This window comes from Trichoderma camerunense, assembly GCF_050948025.1.
Source record: "Trichoderma camerunense strain CBS 138272 chromosome Unknown V8C40scaffold_2, whole genome shotgun sequence".
Classification (NCBI taxonomy): domain Eukaryota; kingdom Fungi; phylum Ascomycota; class Sordariomycetes; order Hypocreales; family Hypocreaceae; genus Trichoderma; species Trichoderma camerunense.
In genome coordinates, this window is record NW_028145368.1 from 1,381,638 (window position 1) to 1,398,077 (window position 16,440).

The window sequence follows — 16,440 nt, forward strand, 5'->3', positions numbered from 1 at the left end:
GACGCACCTGTGCCTCCAGCCACGTTGTATAGCGGGCGACGGCGCTGCGGTCCAGCGAAACGGGCCAGGCCTGTGGCAGTTGAGCCGGTGGCCTCCGCTGGCAGATGGAGCCGGACGAACGCTGTTGTGCTGTAGTTTGACGGGCCAGCCATCCATCACGTGCGACGGGTTCAGCGGCTGGCCGAAAGTTGAGCTTTTTTGTCGGCCATCTTTTTTGCTTTCGTCCTGCCATGGCCATCCCTGGCGACGCAACAGTCTCCGCATCTAATCCTTTAACTATTACCCACTCGCTCGCTTTTGTCCACAACAACTCACAACCTCTGCCCTTGCACTGGCCGGGCACCCATGCAGAGCCCCGTTGACCGCTCTCTGGCACTGGTTCTGGTACTTTATTGCGCTGCAGCCGGGCCTGTTTTTCGCGGCTCTTTCTCCTCTTTGCCTTCCGTTGCTTCGCCCCTCTCATCCGGATGGTGACGAGGACGGCGCTCGACTCGACATTTCATCTGACGAATACTTCGTTCAACACAATACAATACGACTAGCATCAAGCACACTCGATACAATCAGCGCCATCAGCATCCTAGCCGCCATCGCAACCGGGACGCCGACAGTCTGAAAATTCACACAGCTTCGCTTCGCTTCAACTGCGTCGCTTTGCCACAATGAATGTATTGCTATCGCCGCAGTTTCCAGTTTTTCCTCACCAGCACGAAAATCCACATCTATCCCAGCGAAACCGTAAGTCATCGCCAGAGTCGCTTCCTTCATCCATGCCTTGGGTTGTTGGCGCATCGCACACGCATCCATCTCCATCTCCCCCTACCATGTTCCGGAGCTCACATTCCTCTGCAGTCCCATCACTTCAAAACATGAGCACCCGGAAACGAAAGGCAGACGAAGATGGAGACGAAAACATGTCGCCCATGAGCTCACCCGCTGTGTCCTCTCGCCCTCTTATCCGCCCGTCGAAAAAATTCAGATCAAATGATTTAATCGGAAGGCCACTCCCTTTGCCTCGGCTTTTGGAAACCCTCGACACAAACCAGCTACGGACAGTGTTGGAACGCATCTGCGAGCGTCATCCGGATATTGGACAAGAGGTGGTTTCGCAAGCGCCCCGGCCCACGGTTGGCGCAGCCATGGATGTCCTGCAGTCCTATCAAGATAGATTAAACGCTGCCGCCCCATATGGCAATAGTAGCGCGGAATACACCTACGACCGAGTCAAGGCCCCTCTGGTCGCTTTGATCGATGCCCTCTCCGATTTCACCCCTCAATTTCTTCCACCGATCGAAACGCAGCCTACCAAATCTCTCGAGTTCCTAGACGGCGCGACAAGATTCATTCACAATCTGCCCAACTGGCAGCCGCAAGCTTATCGCCATCACAAAGAAAACGCATACGAAGACCTCTCTAAAGCATGGGCCTTGGTTATCAACGAAGCTGCGAAGCGGGGTGGTGGTTTCAACCTACACACGGATGGATGGGATCAGAAACTCGCCCGACATAACGAGCAATCCGGTGGACGACTAGGCACCGCCATCACTGCCATGTCAAATAGCGTTGGTTGGATCTCAAATGAGAATGCAGAGCAAAACTCCATTCTCAACCAGATTGTGTCGGGTGCATACGGAGCGCCTGTCAGAGTCGGACCCTGGTAAAGGCTGCCAGAGCACCTTATGACACATACTCATTCCATTTTTTCACGACATCATCTTTTGCATCAACGGGCTATTATAGACTTCGGCACTCTTTTTCTTTTCCTTACGCACACAACTGGTTGGTTGGTTGGCTGGCTGGCGTTCTTTCCTTTGTCATTTTTGATATCCTTTCCCTATCACTCAAGTGGGCAGCAGGGACTCTACGTGTGGCATATTTTGCGGTATTTGTACTGGTACGGGGACATTATCATTTGTAAATAACTTACACAATCCATAGACTGGTACCTCTAATACTGAAAAACAGGCGTGGATCAAACTTTGTGTCTCTCAGCATGTAGAATCACTACCTTTGTAGCAGAGCTTACGACTCTTGAAAGACTCCGCTGAATAGAACCGGATGACTTGGCGCTGCTTCTTGGCTATCTGGAAGAATCTTGTCAAATGTGTAAACTGTATGTGCCGCGAAGCTGACGACGCAATGCGTGTCTTCATCAGCAATTCCTCCGGTAATACTTGACGAATGCGTGCTAGTGGAAGGTCAGCCGGACAAGATGAGCAGGGCGTTGAGCTGAGACAAGCTGGAGGTTGCGAAATCCCGGGGTACGTACCTAGCAGTGCTAGCACCTCCGGGCCAGACATGTCACGTGCTCACCTGTTTGTCAATTAAACAGACGCGCCTGTTAGTATGTCATGAACGCGACTCATCGTGAATGGAAGCCTAGCATAACATTCAAGGCATCCAACCAACGCCTTTGCTTACACATTTTCGACTACTGCCCATTTCAACTTTGTGTACTATTGCCTTCTCTGCTATAGATGAAAGGGTGATTTCAGTTGCCATCAATGCCTGCGTACGCCCTCCCCTCAGCCAAACTAACAAGGTGCGACTCAGTTGTGATTAACAATAGCTTCCAGCCCGGGCGATCAACACCAGGAGTGGCCCAACCCCTTCGAGGAGGCCAAGCCGCGCATAGCTGGATGGTCGGCCAAGGAAATCGCCACAATCGCCTCGAGGCTTGACAAGCAGCTCGGGCCCGAGTACATCTCTTCGCGCGCCGGTCCCGGCGGTTCACGGGTGCACTATCTCACGGCCGAAAAGGTCATCGGCCTCGCCAACGAGGTTTTCGGCTTCAACGGGTGGTCGTCCTCGATCCAAAACATCCAAGTCGATTTTGCCGACGAGAATCCAACGTCGCAGCGCGTCAGCATCGGGCTGTCGGTCATTGTTCGGGTCACTCTTCGAGATGGGACCTACCACGAGGATGTCGGCTACGGCTCAATAGAGAACGCTAAAGGGAAGGCGATGGCCTTTGAAAAGGCGAAAAAGGAGGGGACCACGGACGCTCTGAAACGAACGCTGAGGAACTTTGGCAACATTCTGGGTAACTGCATTTACGACCAAGACTACGTCAAGCAAGTTACCAAGATTAAGGCCCAGACCAACAAGAAGTTTGATCCGGATAATCTCCACCGACACTCAGATTTTGCGAAGAAGGAGGTGACCATGGCAAGCAACGTGAGCAATGCTGGCAACAGTACTGCAAACAATGCTGCTGTCACTGCGACGACTGCTGCTCCCACGTCCGCAGCGGGAGGGTTCAAGATAGAACCAATGGACTCATTTGATGACTTCTTGGGGGGTATGCTGTCCTCAGATGGCTTTGAAGAGATTGAGGCTGAATATCTATAGAACTTGACGAAGCTGATTTCTGCGTTCCTGGAGATGGTCATCCCGATGAAATCATGCTTCCCAGCGCGGCCAACCCACCCAACGACAAGCCTACCACTAACGAATCAAGACCGGGTCAACCAGCAAAGCCTATGCCGGGAAATAACTTGAATCGGCCGCCGCAGCCACAGCCGTATACTCCTCGACAAGGACAACCACCTCGACCACAGAATGCCCCGCAAGGCAAGGAGCCTCTCAACCAAACAATGGCTCCTCCTCCTCCTCAGGCCCCTCCTCCGGGAGAGCCCGTGGCATTCTTCTCGGCGAGATCTACCATGCCTGATACAAACCAGGCTGGCAATCAAAGCCAGCAGAAGCAGCTCTTCAATCCCAAGGCCGAAAGCCCTTCGATACGAAAGACTCCTGGAATCGATCACACGTCATCCAAGCCTGTTGCGAGGAACGGCCAGCATGTCCCTCCGGCTAACAGCCAAGCACCGTCTACGCAAAATGGCAACACCGGAGGCTTCACATCACTACGGCAGTCAATCGGCAGCTCTCAAGCCAGGGGTAATCCAATGAACCCATCTCTAGACCAAGCTCGCAGAATAGGAGCTCCGGGTGGTGGTCTGGGCAGCCCTCTTGCAAACAGAGGTCAATACAAGCCTCCAACAATGAAACGAACGCTACCGAGCGAAGCCAATGCGGCTAATGGGACGAGGTCGCCATTGGCTGACATTCCAACAAATGCAGGCAACGGTAACGGCGAGGATGGGCTGGACGCAAAGAGGCAGAAAGTGGCATGACTCTAATGACAAGAGCAAAAGTGGCATTTGGGCATGAAATGAGCATGGAGTTTTGGAGTTTTGGGTCGGTGATAAATGACAGCCTCCCTGTGATTTAGTTCTTTGGGGCTTAGACAGATGTTGAACGTTTGGCCGGATATTTCCAATTCATTATGAAATGGGTGTAATCTGGGGCAATTGATGTTTTATGCTTACAGCCCTGCCCCTATTCTTGCTATCCAATGACTATGAAGGCTTTGTTCTTCCGACCGTGTTTCGCTACACACTCGAATTCCCTCTGGCTCTCGGAACTCTCTCAGTAGTGCAGCTCAGATCGATGAAGTGCACAATATCCACGCCCACCCTTGCTGTCCTTAAAGAAGCATGCACATAATACGTTCTCCGCAAGTTTTCATCATACCGAACTTTGACGGTCGTGTGTCTCTTTTTCCGCACAGCACTGCCTACTTTATTGGCATCTCCTAGATGAGGAGATATGTTCGGGTCGTCAGGAAGCGCGACGCCAATCCACGGCTTTCCTTCCTCCTTCACACCTCCAAAAGCTAGTATGAAGTCACTGCAGTTTGTGAAACTGGGATCCGGTCTGAAATGCGTGTAAGCAGCAAAATCCTCTCTGCCGCGAGTCTGGAACATGTGCTGCCGAGTATCCCACTCCGTCTCGGGGACGTAGGCGAGCGGCGTGAAGAGAAAGGCCTGGGTGGGCGGTTTGACGCCCCTTCGAAAGATGAAGGAGTAGCTGAAGAGGGTCTCGAGGTAGAGCGAGCGGCTGGGGCTGACGTGCTTGGGGAGGAAGACGCGGATGCTGTGGAGGGGGTTTCCGCCGGGGGGAGTGGCGAAGCGGTCTGCTTCGACGCGGCTGTAGACGCCGCCGCCGTGGGACTTGATGAGGACGCCAATGTGACGGCGGCTTGATGAGGAGGTTCCGTGGGGAGCGAAGTCGACGCAGTTCATGTCCATGAAGAAGATGCGGTCGCTGACGGGGAAGAGGTCGGAGTCTATGCGGAGGCCCTTGTTGGTGATGAGGAATTCGGTGCTGAACATGGGGTCGTTGATTAGATGGATGGATCCTGAGTTGACAAAGTCTGCAGGCGTCGAAGCGAACATGCCGTGATGTGTTTGCTTCTGGTCCCCTTCTGATGGCGATGGCGATGGTGATGGCGATGATGATGTTCTCCACGCAAACAGGCTCGGGTCGTTCTTCTCTTTTGCAATTTCTTCCTGTAGACGCAAAAATGCCCGTGACCCTTCACCGTAGATCATTGGCATGTTGACGTCGAAGATGCCCAGCAGGCTATACGCCATGTCTTCGATGCGCGTCGTCTGTCGACTTGCCGCCCACGCCATCTTCTGTGCGACGGGGAGCTGGCTGAGTCTCGCAGGATCCTTGAGGACAGCAGTGCTAATGTTCGTGATTTGCGTAATGAGCTGTCTGAGAGTGCTCTTCGTGCCTCGAAACGCCCACGTCTGATCATAGAACTTGAGGACCCGCGGGGCGATGAGCTCCTGCAGCGTCCAACCTCGTGTGAACCACCGACATTTGGGCAGCTGGTAGTGAATATCGCGATTGTCCGGCGGGAGATCCATGAGCCACGCATAGCACACTTCCGCGTGGAGGTAGAACCGGAACATGGAGTTAATAGCCTCTGTCAGCTCGGAGCTACTAGTCTTGTCGATGCAGCAGGTGTCTGCCCAGGCATACTGCAGGCCATCTTGTCTGGCGAGCTCGCAGAGCTTCTGGAGCTTGGTGAAGCCGCGTTTGCGGGAGCGGATGGCGTCGTGGGGGAAGTCTTGGAAGGTGACTTCTTGGTCTTCCCAGGTGTGTGAGAGGATGGCGTATCTGGGAACGTCGGTTTCGAGGAACTCGACGAGGGTGAGGGTTTCGGTGTTGATGAGGCGCATGGTTAGGGTAGATGGAGGAGGTTCGGAAAGGAATTGGTATCTCTAGAGTTTACTTTTTTCATGTACAAGGTGATGTTTATGTTAATACTATCGCTTGTTGTATACTATATTTAAACAAGGCAGACTGAGATCGATCACGGTGGAGGATCTGAAAGGATCTGAAAGGATCTGGACAGGGGTCTGTGTATGTGCTTAGCCTTGCATGGTAAGGTAAGAGGCTAGAATCCTAGCAAGTCTGTGAATCTACATTGTTGAAATAACGAAATAGTGCTCACAAAAATAAACAAGTATCTAGTTGATTAAAACGCGAATAATTTGCATGACATCTATTTTGGAGCTTGGGTCGGTGATGAAACGGCCTCAAATAGGGCATCTTCTATCTTCGATAGGCTGTAGATGTCATTCTCTCGTCTTGCATAGACTTGATTGTCCAGCGCCCATTCAAGTGTCCCTCCCTTCAAACCTAATTCCTCTCCTTCTCGCTTACACGAGTCAAAGTCTATAATGACGGCATCATCTCCATGCATCATGATATTTGATGGGTTCAAATCGTTGTGTACAAGTCCCAAGTCGTGCAAATGACGTACCCCTGCTTTAATACTAAGCAAGCAATGACTTCTGTTGCAGTCTGTCCCGTCTCGAAGCAATTGTGATAGAGTTACGGAGTATCTCATGAAGGCCAGTCCTCTTACACGGCCTTCTTTCACAACACAACCCAGATACTGAGCAATATTGGGGTGTGGGTTTCTTCTCAGGATCTCGCACGCCTCAATTTCGTTCAGTATTTGACGGCTGTACTCGGAAGTGTCGTGTGTATCTTCGTAATACAAAAGGCTCCCAGGGTCGCTTCAGATAGGAGGTCGAAGGTAGCGGATCGGGAGCGCGGGTGAAGTTGGGATCAGCAAAAGGCCAGACATGGTCCGCGGGAATTCTAGAAATGTCTAGATTATTGACGTCTATCTGAGAAATTTGGTGCTCGCGGGAATTTGTTTTGGCATAGAAAAATTCGTCGTCGGCTCCTTTCAGGATGATCTTGGTATGGTCAAAAACGAGGTCGTCATCTTTCTCAATGAACGCCTCGCTAGTCTCGTAGATCTCCATCGTTGTCAATGAAAGCAGGTTGAATGGAATCAGTAAAAACAGGAAGCGGTGTATATTGCTTGATCCATCACGACAGAGGTTAGGTCATGATGGCATGGGAACGTGCAGTTGAGCGATTTGGAGACATAACGCACTGACGGTCACGGTAGATGATGTCTTTGTGGTGATTCAGAGCACTGGAGCCTTCACGAAGCGCCTGGCCCCCAGGCATCTACAGTACCTAGCTAACATGTCCGTTATTAAAAGAAATCAAAATTTGAAGACATAATGAGTCTATCTGTCTCAGCCGTATTTAGTGGGATCATATGCGACATGAACAAGTGCTTCCTCCTTGCGATAAATGCTCAAAGCCATACGCGGTGCAAACCCCATTCCTCAGCGTGGCTCTGTGGGGTCCACACTCATATTGTAGATTAGCGCATGTAGTGTCATGAATCATCACAGGCGGAGTGCCAGAGTGGTTAATGGGTATGACTAGAAATCATATGGCTTCGGCCTCGCAGGTTCGAATCCTGTCTCCGTCGGATTTCATTTTTTGCTGAACCTGGTATTGAAGAACTTCAGAAATGAGCAATATTTTTTTCTCGTTCGATATTTGTTGTTCTTTCTTTTGTATCACATTCTTCGATGTACTGTTTCACATCTCCCTGGCGCCTTTGGTGGAATTTCTCCTCTTTCTTTGTGTGATTCTCGTCGTTTTTTTTGTCCAGGTGTACGTATATTACCCTATACAAGTATTTGAAGATACGCGGAACTTGGGTAATTCATTTATCGCTTGGGATGAGCAATAATGTCTTATATCACGCTTTGGGAAGATAATTACAACATCGGTAGAAGCCCATTGATTGAAGATAATGCTGCGGCTTGTCGCTGAGGCCGTAAAACTTGGACCTGGAAATTGGGACAATGCTTCATGTGATGGGCCTTGTTGGCCACACTTTGACAAAGGCTTGCGCAAGATAAGCTGTGCTGAAAACAGTTGCCAATTCAAAAAAACCAGGAAGATAAAAAATTTTTTTTAGTGAATACATAGGCCGTTTCTCTTTGCTACTATTTCTTATATATGACATATGCTAATTGGCAAAACAATTGTGTATATTAAATTGGACGTTTATTGTTATAACATTCTTGTACAGCACAAGGAACGAGTCTTCCGAATCATATCAAAACAAGGGAAAGCTACCTAACCAGCATCCCGTATCTGTAATCAGTCACATGCTAGGTAATAAGTGATACACTAGAAACCACAGGAATCTAGCCATAGCAGCAGACACTAGAACAGAGTACGGATAATAGCAGAAAGTACTTGGGTAGTGGTAGACAGTAGCAGATATCTCAAGAGCTGGGCATCTACTACCTACCTACTACCTTAGTATAGTAGTTTACAGGCAAGACAAAGAAACAGGGGGACTTCCGTTTGCATCCTATTCCGATACATGAATCTCACGCAGTCAATCGGGTGTTGGTCGGAGTCAAGCGAAAGAGCGGGGGAGACATCATCAAAGAAAAAAAAAGTCGCTTTTTTCCGGCCTTGTTTATTTCAGCTATCGCTAATAACAAAGGATTTTCAACATAAAAAGAGAGAGCAAAAGAGGGTGTGGAGACAAGAAAACAAAGGAAAGGTATAATTTTGTGATGAGCAACAAGAGGCCCCAGGAAAAGAATGTGTTGTCTACACTTTATAGGCAGCACTTCAATTAAAAATATTAGGAGAGTAATAAAATGAAATAGAATGAAATGAAGTGAGAAAAAGGAAATGATGGTGTAGAAAAAGAGTGTTTGAGAGAGGATTGGTATCGTGTGTTTCATGAGATGGATGCGTACAATGATTTGGCATCTCATCCCAAGAGATCCCCTTCTTTAAGAACCAAACCAGAGCGATTGAACAGCCCATAGTAACACAAAACGTTCGAAATCAAACAAAAGAATAAAGGAATAAGGATAAAGCAAACAGATGAAGAAACCAGGAAAGCAAAGCGAAAAAAGAAAAAGAAAAAGATGAGGGAATATGGTACATGTATTAAAACACAAAGCCCTCTTGTATCAACTTATCCACGTCTCCTCCCGCCGCGGCCACGGCCTTCATCGCCGCCTCGCTCAGTCTCCGTCTCTTCTCCTGGGCCTCCTTCTCCCTCCGGGCTTTCGTCTTGGAGCTCCCGCTCGGCGCCACGCCCGTCATCAGGATGCTGCCGTCGTTGGGCGTGAAGTTGACGAAGCCGATGCCGTCGCCGCCGAGGCTGATGCCGCCGCCTCCCGCGCCGGCGTCTCGCGACCTGCGCTTGCGGACGCCCCCCGGCGTGTTTGGCGCAGACCCAGGGCCTCGGCCGGAGGCGCTGCGGACGGAGGAGATGGACCCTGTAGAGCTGTGCCGGGACTGGTTGCGCATCTGGGCATGCGCCGGCGTGGGCGAAGCCGAGGGCCCGCGGGTCTTGCGCATGGGCGACGACGACAGGTTGCGATGCCGGGCTCCAGAGGACGGGGCTCGTGGAGGCCGGCTGCAGCGGTCGGTTGGGATGGGCGGCGGCGGTGGCAGATATGTCTGCGAGGTGAGCCCAATGTCGTTGACAACAGCAGGCTGCGGGCCTCGTGGTTGGGGCATGTGAATCATGAGGCCAGCGCCCCCCGTGTCTGGTATAGGCGCGTACTCGTACGGCAGCTCCCCGTGCTGCGAATGCATCGCCTGGTTCATACTGGCGTTGATGTTGAGATCCCACCAGGCGGAATCTTGACTCGCTGCGTAGTCGGTGCTACCCCATGGCTCCGGTCCCGAGGCCGCCATCATTTGCTGCTGCCAGCCATGTTGCGAGGCTTGAGAAGCGGTATCGATGGTGGCAGTGGAACCTATCATGTTTGAAGCTGCCTGATACAGATGCTGCTCGCTCTTGATGCGGCGGTTGGAAGAGTGCATGGGTGTAGGATCCATGCCGCCATGGTTGTAGTATTGCATGCTCGGAGACTGATATGACCTCGGCGCTTCAGCAAAAGGATCATCGCAGAAGCCGTGTATGAAACCCGAGGCGCCATGGTCATAGGACGTGGGCGAGGGGCTCTCGTGAGACACGCTGCTCACGCTGCTCTGCGCTATGCTATGCATCCGTGCGGCTCTCGACTTGATGGCCATGGGAGGATGGTCTAGTGTAGGAGAGGCTGACCTCTCTATTATCGGAGGCTGTTGCTGTTGCTGTTGTTGTTGCTGTTGCGGCTGCTGCTTTCTGTTCCTTCTCCCAAGGTTGGTTGCCTTGCGGATGGTAGAGGACAGGGCCTCAACCAGCTTCTTTGGTCTCCTGATGGATGAGTTGGGCGGCGTGGGAGACGGCGGGTGCGAGACAGAAGAAGTGTTCTTTTGTGGGGAGTAGAGGGAGATGTTTTCAAGACGCTGGAGCTCAGTCTCTGACATGGACTTGCGACTGAGATGGTTGATCGGACGAGTTCCGCCGGTAGCCGGATCGGCAGCTACTCCGAAAGCAAGCTCCTGGGAGTCCAGGCCATGGCTCGCCGCAGACGTAGTCGGCCCAAGGTGAGAGGTGGTGGAAAAGAAGTCGAATTCGTCTGCCGAGGACACGACTGAAGAGGCAGTGCCTGTTGCCGCCTGATTCATGAAGAACGAATCCGGTGGTACGGTCCCTATCGTCGAGCTCCCGCCACGGCCATCGTCGACGGGAGTCCTGGCAACACTATCTCCGTCAAAGTCTACAAACTGCCCGAACAAATCGCTCGATGCATCAGACGGCAGCCCGTCTGTCCCCTGCCAATACATGCTGGCTTCCCTATCGACGGTGGGCTCGACCCGGAACTGCGCCGTCCAAAAAGCCATTGAATGGTGATCGTGGTGGCAACAGTCTCGGATTCGGGAGTGGCGGGTTGATTTTGATAATCTGTTGACGGATGCGGCTAGTATCCAGATTCGTTCATCACAATGATGGGAGGCTTGGACAGATAGGCGGAGTGAAACCAAACGTTGTATGGGGCCGTTGGTGTTTGGCCGGATTCGATCATACAAGATGGGAAAAAAGCTTAACTGCAAGAGTGAGTGGGTGAGTAGGAGAAGTGAATCAGTGGAGTTGCGTCTCGAAGGTAGAGAAGCAAACTTTGGAAAAGAAAGGATTGGATAGAGAGAAGAGAGGAAAAGAGAGAGAGAGATGTTTGGAGCCAAGGAGGTGGTGTCGGTGCATTCGCATTCTCAAGCACGGAGCGCAATCAGATGCATTAACTAAACAGCCCATCTATATTAAACAGCGAACGCTGCAAACCACACCAGACCAAGCAACTCTCCGGAAAGATACCACAGCAACCATAGCTCTTCGTTCCTCGCCGAGTTTTCCCCATACGGAAGAGGAATGCACGGGGCCGTGGCGACGCATTCCATTGCCTTGCCCCAGCTCTGTTGCCACAATTAAGACGAGCCCAGCCTCATCATGTGCCATCCCGCTAGTACGAGTCTTCGTAGCTGATGGTCCACAGCGAGATCGATGCTAAGCTGGAAAATCCTATGGAGCAAGAAAGCAATAAGACAAAGAAGAGAGACATATGTCACCGCGATCTGGCGGTCGAAACCACCATGCATGATGTGTGGGGTGTACCTTGCATGAGATGTACCTGAACATATGACCACATGGTAATAGCAACGGGCTCGCTCGGATCGGCCAGTGCACCAGACCTCGAACATGCATATTGAGAAATGAAAATCGTACACAAGATGAAACGAAGCACCGCTTGATAAGACGATGGCACTGGCCACCCTGCATAGCGGCCGCTGTGAGGCAAAGCATCCAAGTTTCCAGCCCGCGCCTCTGTGCCGACTTGGCTCTGCAGTCCGATGCACTTGCAGCACGACGCACTTGCAGCCAGCTCTGTCAATGGTCTTTGCAAGAGCCAATCTTGTTCTTTTCAGCTCGTCTTCACACAGCTGTAAGCTCTAGCTCCGGCAAATAGAGCCGTCATGAGCCATGCCCGCGACTCTGGTGCGTAATGTTTCAGCAACGAATGTCATTGCCAAGTCAACAGCCGCCCTACAGGGAGAAACCCATCCTGCAACCATGAGGCTGAGCGGGGCCAGGCACCTGCTTCCGAGTTTGCGCACAAAGGGCGATGGACCCTTAGACAGGCAGGGGGAATGTCTCTCAAGACAAGAGAAGTCATTATTCTTTCGTTCCACGACGTCGATCCCTCGTCCAGGGCTGTATTGTACGAGCACGAGGAGTCATTCAGAACCCACCTTGCCACCTTTCAAAGCCCTCGGAAGCTTGCCGGTCCATATGACACCCTCTGGTATTGGAAGCCCGCCGCGCAAGGATCACTCGATCCTCGCAAAGTAGGGCAGACAGACCATGAAAGAGATGGGAAGGAAAGGGAAAAGAAGAGGAAGAAGAAACCCGCGGCGAAGAAACGTCATCGGCACGTGGTAGAGGAGAAAAGCAGGTAGTTTCTCAAGAGAGAGACACAGCCATCTCACGTCTGTGCTCTGGAGTTACACGATCCGTCAAGGGGCCTCCATCTCGAATCCAACGGCCGTTGTTGTCCTACCCCATTGAGCGCCCGCCAAAGGGCCAAGTAACAAGGACCCCAGCTGCGGCCACAGGGCGTTGGACCGTTTCCTTAGTGCTTGCACATTGTAGATGCCCGCTGATTGGGCAAAAGTGACCGGGTGAGTTGTGCAACAGGAAGCAAACTGCGCTTGTCATAACAGAATGGAGGTGAAGAAAGACAACTGAAGTTGGACGTTGATGTATCGTAATCCGAAATGAAGTTGGAGCCCTTTCCATGTTAGCTTCGGCTAGGAGTTGTGGCAAATCAACAGCACAGCGTAGGCGCTCACCGCCTGCACTTAACAGCGGAAGAACAGGGTGCTAACGGTGCCGCTGAGGCTGTCAGAACTTAGAGGCGCCCAGCGGTGTCGACGGGCGCCCAATCAGCGGCTGTACCAGAACCAGAAGCGCCAACACTATGGAGTGCTAGGAGGATGGAGCAGGTACCTGTCCCGAGTCCAAGCTGGCGGTATCGCATCAGCCGGTCAGATGGACGGAGACACTTGCGATCCAACCGCGTCGGAGCGGCCGATTCAGGCGCCGGGGGAGCATGAGGAGCACGATTCTGGCCTGGCTGCACCTGGGTGGAAACGCAGAGGGCAAATAGACGCTGGCACCACGTGGACTGAGGAATAACCTGTCCATGTACGAGGACGGAGACGGAGGCGGAGCACGCACATGTCATGTATACTGTATGAGGACGGAGGCGGACAGAAGAGAGCGGGGGAAGAGAGAGGCAGAGAGAGAAAAGCAGAGAAAGGTAGGAAAAGAGAGTGGAGGCGGAAATCATGTAGGTAGGTAGGTAACATTGTAAAGCAGCAGAATCACATGTGAACAAGTAATACGAGCGGTTGATACCATGTGAACACATGTGCTTTGTACGAAGATGTATTTCGCAGCCGCAGCCAATACCTATTATATACATTCAACTACCTCCGTATTCGAGATTGAGCGCTGTAACCCAAACGCAAGCATCAATCCTGTCCCGCGTGGGGGATTCAAGCCACGCGCTGGCCAGTCAGGCCACGTCCCATCCAACAGATTGTTCCCAGTCCCAAAAAGCATCCCAGCCTGCATATCCGGAAAAACGCCGTGCCCAGTCCCTTTACCAAGATGCACCTGGATGGATCCTCCCATGTTACGCCATCTTCCTCCCCGCCTGCACGAGACGAGTCAGTCCCGAGTATTTGTTCGGCACCCTGGTCGTCTGTCGCTCGTGAGTCCCCCCCCTCTTGTTGTTGGAGGTGGAAAGAGGGCGCCAATGCTCTGTATGCTTGGAAGAAGAATCAGACAAGAAAATGAAGAAAATAAACCAAAAGAGATAAAACGCCGTTGTATATAGCACGTGTCGAACGTTGACATCTTTTTTTTGTAACCCGCTAAAATGTAGAGTAAAAACAACAGTTTGAGAAGCGAAGAGCTGGCTTGTGCCAGAATTCCGTATAGTAAATGTAAATGCAATTTGTGATGCCCAAAAACGCCGCATAATGTCGTGTCTAAGTCGTTGTCTGTGAAAGAGGCAAGAGTATAAGGTGGAGAAATAACAGATGAGCTTCAACGGCTAAGCCGCTGCTTGTGTGAGCGGGTGCCTTGCTTCGGTATCAAGATGCATCCGCTGCGGGCGCCCGCGATTGACTCAGCTCACGGGTCGTGTCCCTCGATGTCCGGAGTCTGTGCTCCTTCTTCTTGTGCGTCCTCTTGCGCATGCGAGGGACATTTCGTACAAGCTTTGGACAGCGCATGGCCGCCTCAGCAGACGTTGTGAAGCTGAGAACGCCTTGGTTTCTCAGGGCTCCAGTAAGCCCACTCGATGGCTTCTCGCCCAACCAGGGAAATTCCTCAGGTCCTTCATCGTAGCCCTCATCGGCCTCTATGTCGTCTTCTGCCAGCTCAGTAGGGTCGATCTCAATGGCCTGGACGGAAGATGAACCTGTGGACGAAGGAGGGGAAATGGAATCGGCTTGGGTGTTGGCCTGCATCCTGGCAAGGACCCTAGCGGCAACGTCCGGGTCAATTTTCGTCTCGGGTGCAACGGGGGCAATATAAGGCAGAGCTGAGTATCGTCTTGATGGACGGCTTTTCTGAGTACAGGGCAGTGCGGGCAGTGAAGAGTCGTCGCCCAGGGTTTCGTCATGGTCAACATCCATGGCATTATCAGCCAGAAGCGGCTGTGATTGTGGAACGAGGGGTGGCTGTTGGGTACGGGATTGGTTTTGCTGTAAGAGGGTTTGTCGGCTCATGCGGCGAGAAAGAAGCTCCATGAGAAGGCTGTTTTGGCTTTTTTGACGCTCCCGGACCCTAGGTCTAGGCATCGAGGGAAGATCCGAAGCCGGATCGGTAGCAACAATGGGCAAAGCTCCGGACATGGCTGGCGTCTGGGGTAAGATCACCTCGTTGGTGTTAGAGGCGCTGCTTGGTGAGGTACGCTCAGGCTCCATAGTGGTGTCGTCGTCGTCGTCGTCCCGTCGTCTTGGTGAGGAGTTACCTCATAACAAAGCATTCGCAGGTGAGTCTTGTTTAGTCCAGAATACTGGTTCGCAATAGCTGCCGATGGTTGTTGGGTGAATTATCCCTCTGTCCCCGCCGGTTAGGATGTCGTCAGGGTAGAGATGCGGTGGTAGTGTTGGTGGTGCTGAGGGCGATTTGCCTCCCTTTGTCGCAATAGAGTCTTCGTAAGGTATTACTAGTGGTGATGTGAAGGAGGCGGCAGTGAGTATACAAGACTTGAAGACTGACTACAATGTACGAGTATGTATGGGATCAAATGGGAGGGTTTTGGTAGAAGTAGGAAACGGCCAGAGATTGGGGGCGGCTAAGCTTGATGTATGTTGCAGGCTGGCCTGGAGGGAACATTGACATTTGATCAAATTGAAAGTGCGAGCCCCGAGCTAATAGTGGCCCGGCGAAAAGCTAAAAACTCCAGGTCTTTGTCTGCTCGGTACCAGCTCAGGCTTGTCAGGGTACAGTCAGCAGCAAAGACAGCAGGGCCCAGCGCTGTATTCTGTAGGTAGCGACAGGACATACTGTAGGGGCGTTGAGCACCCACTTGCCGAGACACGGTGCGCCATGGATCAAAGCAATTCATCACGGCGGCGCTGGTCTGGTCTTGGTAGCGACAAGGCCAGGGATGGCTGAAGCCCTGGGATGCGTGGCGGGACCAGTTCAATGGCTCCCGACCCCCCGGCCAGGCCAGAGAGGGAGGGGGAGCATGGGAGATGGTCCCGAAAGATGGGTGCAGTCAGTCCATGTCCAGACTGTGGGAATGGGTCCATTAAGGGATCATGACATGAACCGAGGCGGCCGTCCGTAGCGCTGGGAAAAGCGGAAAAGCCCACATCAACTGATTCAACTGGATTGCGGCCACGGCTAGACCACAAGCCGCCTAGCCTGCGCTCCTGGGCGTCGGCCTGAGATGGTGCCAGCGATCCGCTAATAGGGCAGTTCCGGATGGACGAGTTGAGTAACGCCGCCCGCGATAGCGTCGGGTTGTCTGTTTTAACTCTTCAGCCGGTCGATGATGGAACGGGCTGCGCTGGAGACGAAGGAGTGGACCTGGGCTTCTAGCTACTGGGCCTAACATTGATGGAGAGATCATTACCGTCCCAAGGGAAACGAGCCCCGCACGCCGCCCCAAAACCAAGACATTGAACATTTGGCGAGCGATTCAAGGGAGAAGCTTGACGGCAGTGGACTGGAACTTTTGGAGACAAAAACGTTGAAGAGAAAGCCAGCCAGCCACTTTGGAGCATTGTTCAAACTCGTACAGTATAGCACTGTAA

At 52.2% G+C, this 16,440-nt stretch overlaps 9 protein-coding genes and 1 non-coding gene across 10 annotated transcripts; 3 read left to right on the forward strand and 7 right to left on the reverse strand.

The window, feature by feature from the left end:
- The first annotated feature begins 244 nt into the window (after window positions 1-244).
- On the forward strand, window positions 245-2,059 carry V8C40DRAFT_232963 (Cut8 six-helix bundle-domain-containing protein). The gene is made up of 2 exons (XM_083213252.1): window positions 245-738; window positions 853-2,059. Exons 1-2 carry the CDS (start codon window positions 663-665, stop codon window positions 1,659-1,661), a joined length of 885 nt encoding a protein of 294 aa, XP_083077860.1. The 5' UTR covers window positions 245-662; the 3' UTR covers window positions 1,662-2,059.
- A 298-nt stretch (window positions 2,060-2,357) lies between these two features.
- On the forward strand, window positions 2,358-4,468 carry V8C40DRAFT_232965 (RAD52 DNA repair protein RADC). Its single transcript, XM_083213253.1, has 3 exons — window positions 2,358-2,512; window positions 2,577-3,301; window positions 3,352-4,468. Exons 1-3 carry the CDS (start codon window positions 2,505-2,507, stop codon window positions 4,134-4,136), a joined length of 1,518 nt encoding a protein of 505 aa, XP_083077861.1. The 5' UTR covers window positions 2,358-2,504; the 3' UTR covers window positions 4,137-4,468.
- On the reverse strand, window positions 4,290-6,165 carry V8C40DRAFT_232967 (HET domain protein). The gene has a single exon (XM_083213254.1). The coding sequence runs from the start codon at window positions 6,033-6,035 to the stop codon at window positions 4,395-4,397; it is 1,641 nt and encodes a 546-aa protein (XP_083077862.1). The 5' UTR covers window positions 6,036-6,165; the 3' UTR covers window positions 4,290-4,394.
- A 185-nt stretch (window positions 6,166-6,350) lies between these two features.
- On the reverse strand, window positions 6,351-6,698 carry V8C40DRAFT_232971 (uncharacterized protein). The gene has a single exon (XM_083213255.1). The coding sequence runs from the start codon at window positions 6,563-6,565 to the stop codon at window positions 6,362-6,364; it is 204 nt and encodes a 67-aa protein (XP_083077863.1). The 5' UTR covers window positions 6,566-6,698; the 3' UTR covers window positions 6,351-6,361.
- Window positions 6,699-6,803: 105 nt separating this feature from the next.
- Window positions 6,804-7,136, reverse strand: V8C40DRAFT_261529 (uncharacterized protein; the record flags this gene model as incomplete). Its single annotated transcript, XM_083219270.1, has 1 exon — window positions 6,804-7,136. One exon carries the CDS (start codon window positions 7,134-7,136, stop codon window positions 6,804-6,806), a length of 333 nt encoding a protein of 110 aa, XP_083077864.1.
- A 443-nt stretch (window positions 7,137-7,579) lies between these two features.
- V8C40DRAFT_t30 lies at window positions 7,580-7,660 on the forward strand. The gene has a single exon. It is a non-coding gene; the product is annotated as a tRNA-Ser (tRNA).
- An 814-nt stretch (window positions 7,661-8,474) lies between these two features.
- Window positions 8,475-9,081, reverse strand: V8C40DRAFT_96811 (uncharacterized protein). The gene has a single exon (XM_083223674.1). It carries the CDS (start codon window positions 8,976-8,978, stop codon window positions 8,580-8,582), a length of 399 nt encoding a protein of 132 aa, XP_083077865.1. The 5' UTR covers window positions 8,979-9,081; the 3' UTR covers window positions 8,475-8,579.
- A 75-nt stretch (window positions 9,082-9,156) lies between these two features.
- V8C40DRAFT_261530 (uncharacterized protein) lies at window positions 9,157-10,950 on the reverse strand (the record flags this gene model as incomplete). Its single annotated transcript, XM_083219271.1, has 1 exon — window positions 9,157-10,950. One exon carries the CDS (start codon window positions 10,948-10,950, stop codon window positions 9,157-9,159), a length of 1,794 nt encoding a protein of 597 aa, XP_083077866.1.
- Window positions 10,951-11,491: 541 nt separating this feature from the next.
- On the reverse strand, window positions 11,492-12,049 carry V8C40DRAFT_96772 (uncharacterized protein). The gene has a single exon (XM_083223673.1). It carries the CDS (start codon window positions 11,903-11,905, stop codon window positions 11,624-11,626), a length of 282 nt encoding a protein of 93 aa, XP_083077867.1. The 5' UTR covers window positions 11,906-12,049; the 3' UTR covers window positions 11,492-11,623.
- Window positions 12,050-14,132: 2,083 nt separating this feature from the next.
- Window positions 14,133-15,292, reverse strand: V8C40DRAFT_96816 (uncharacterized protein). Its single transcript, XM_083223675.1, has one exon. The coding sequence runs from the start codon at window positions 15,097-15,099 to the stop codon at window positions 14,263-14,265; it is 837 nt and encodes a 278-aa protein (XP_083077868.1). The 5' UTR covers window positions 15,100-15,292; the 3' UTR covers window positions 14,133-14,262.
- Between the last annotated feature and the right edge of the window lie 1,148 nt (window positions 15,293-16,440).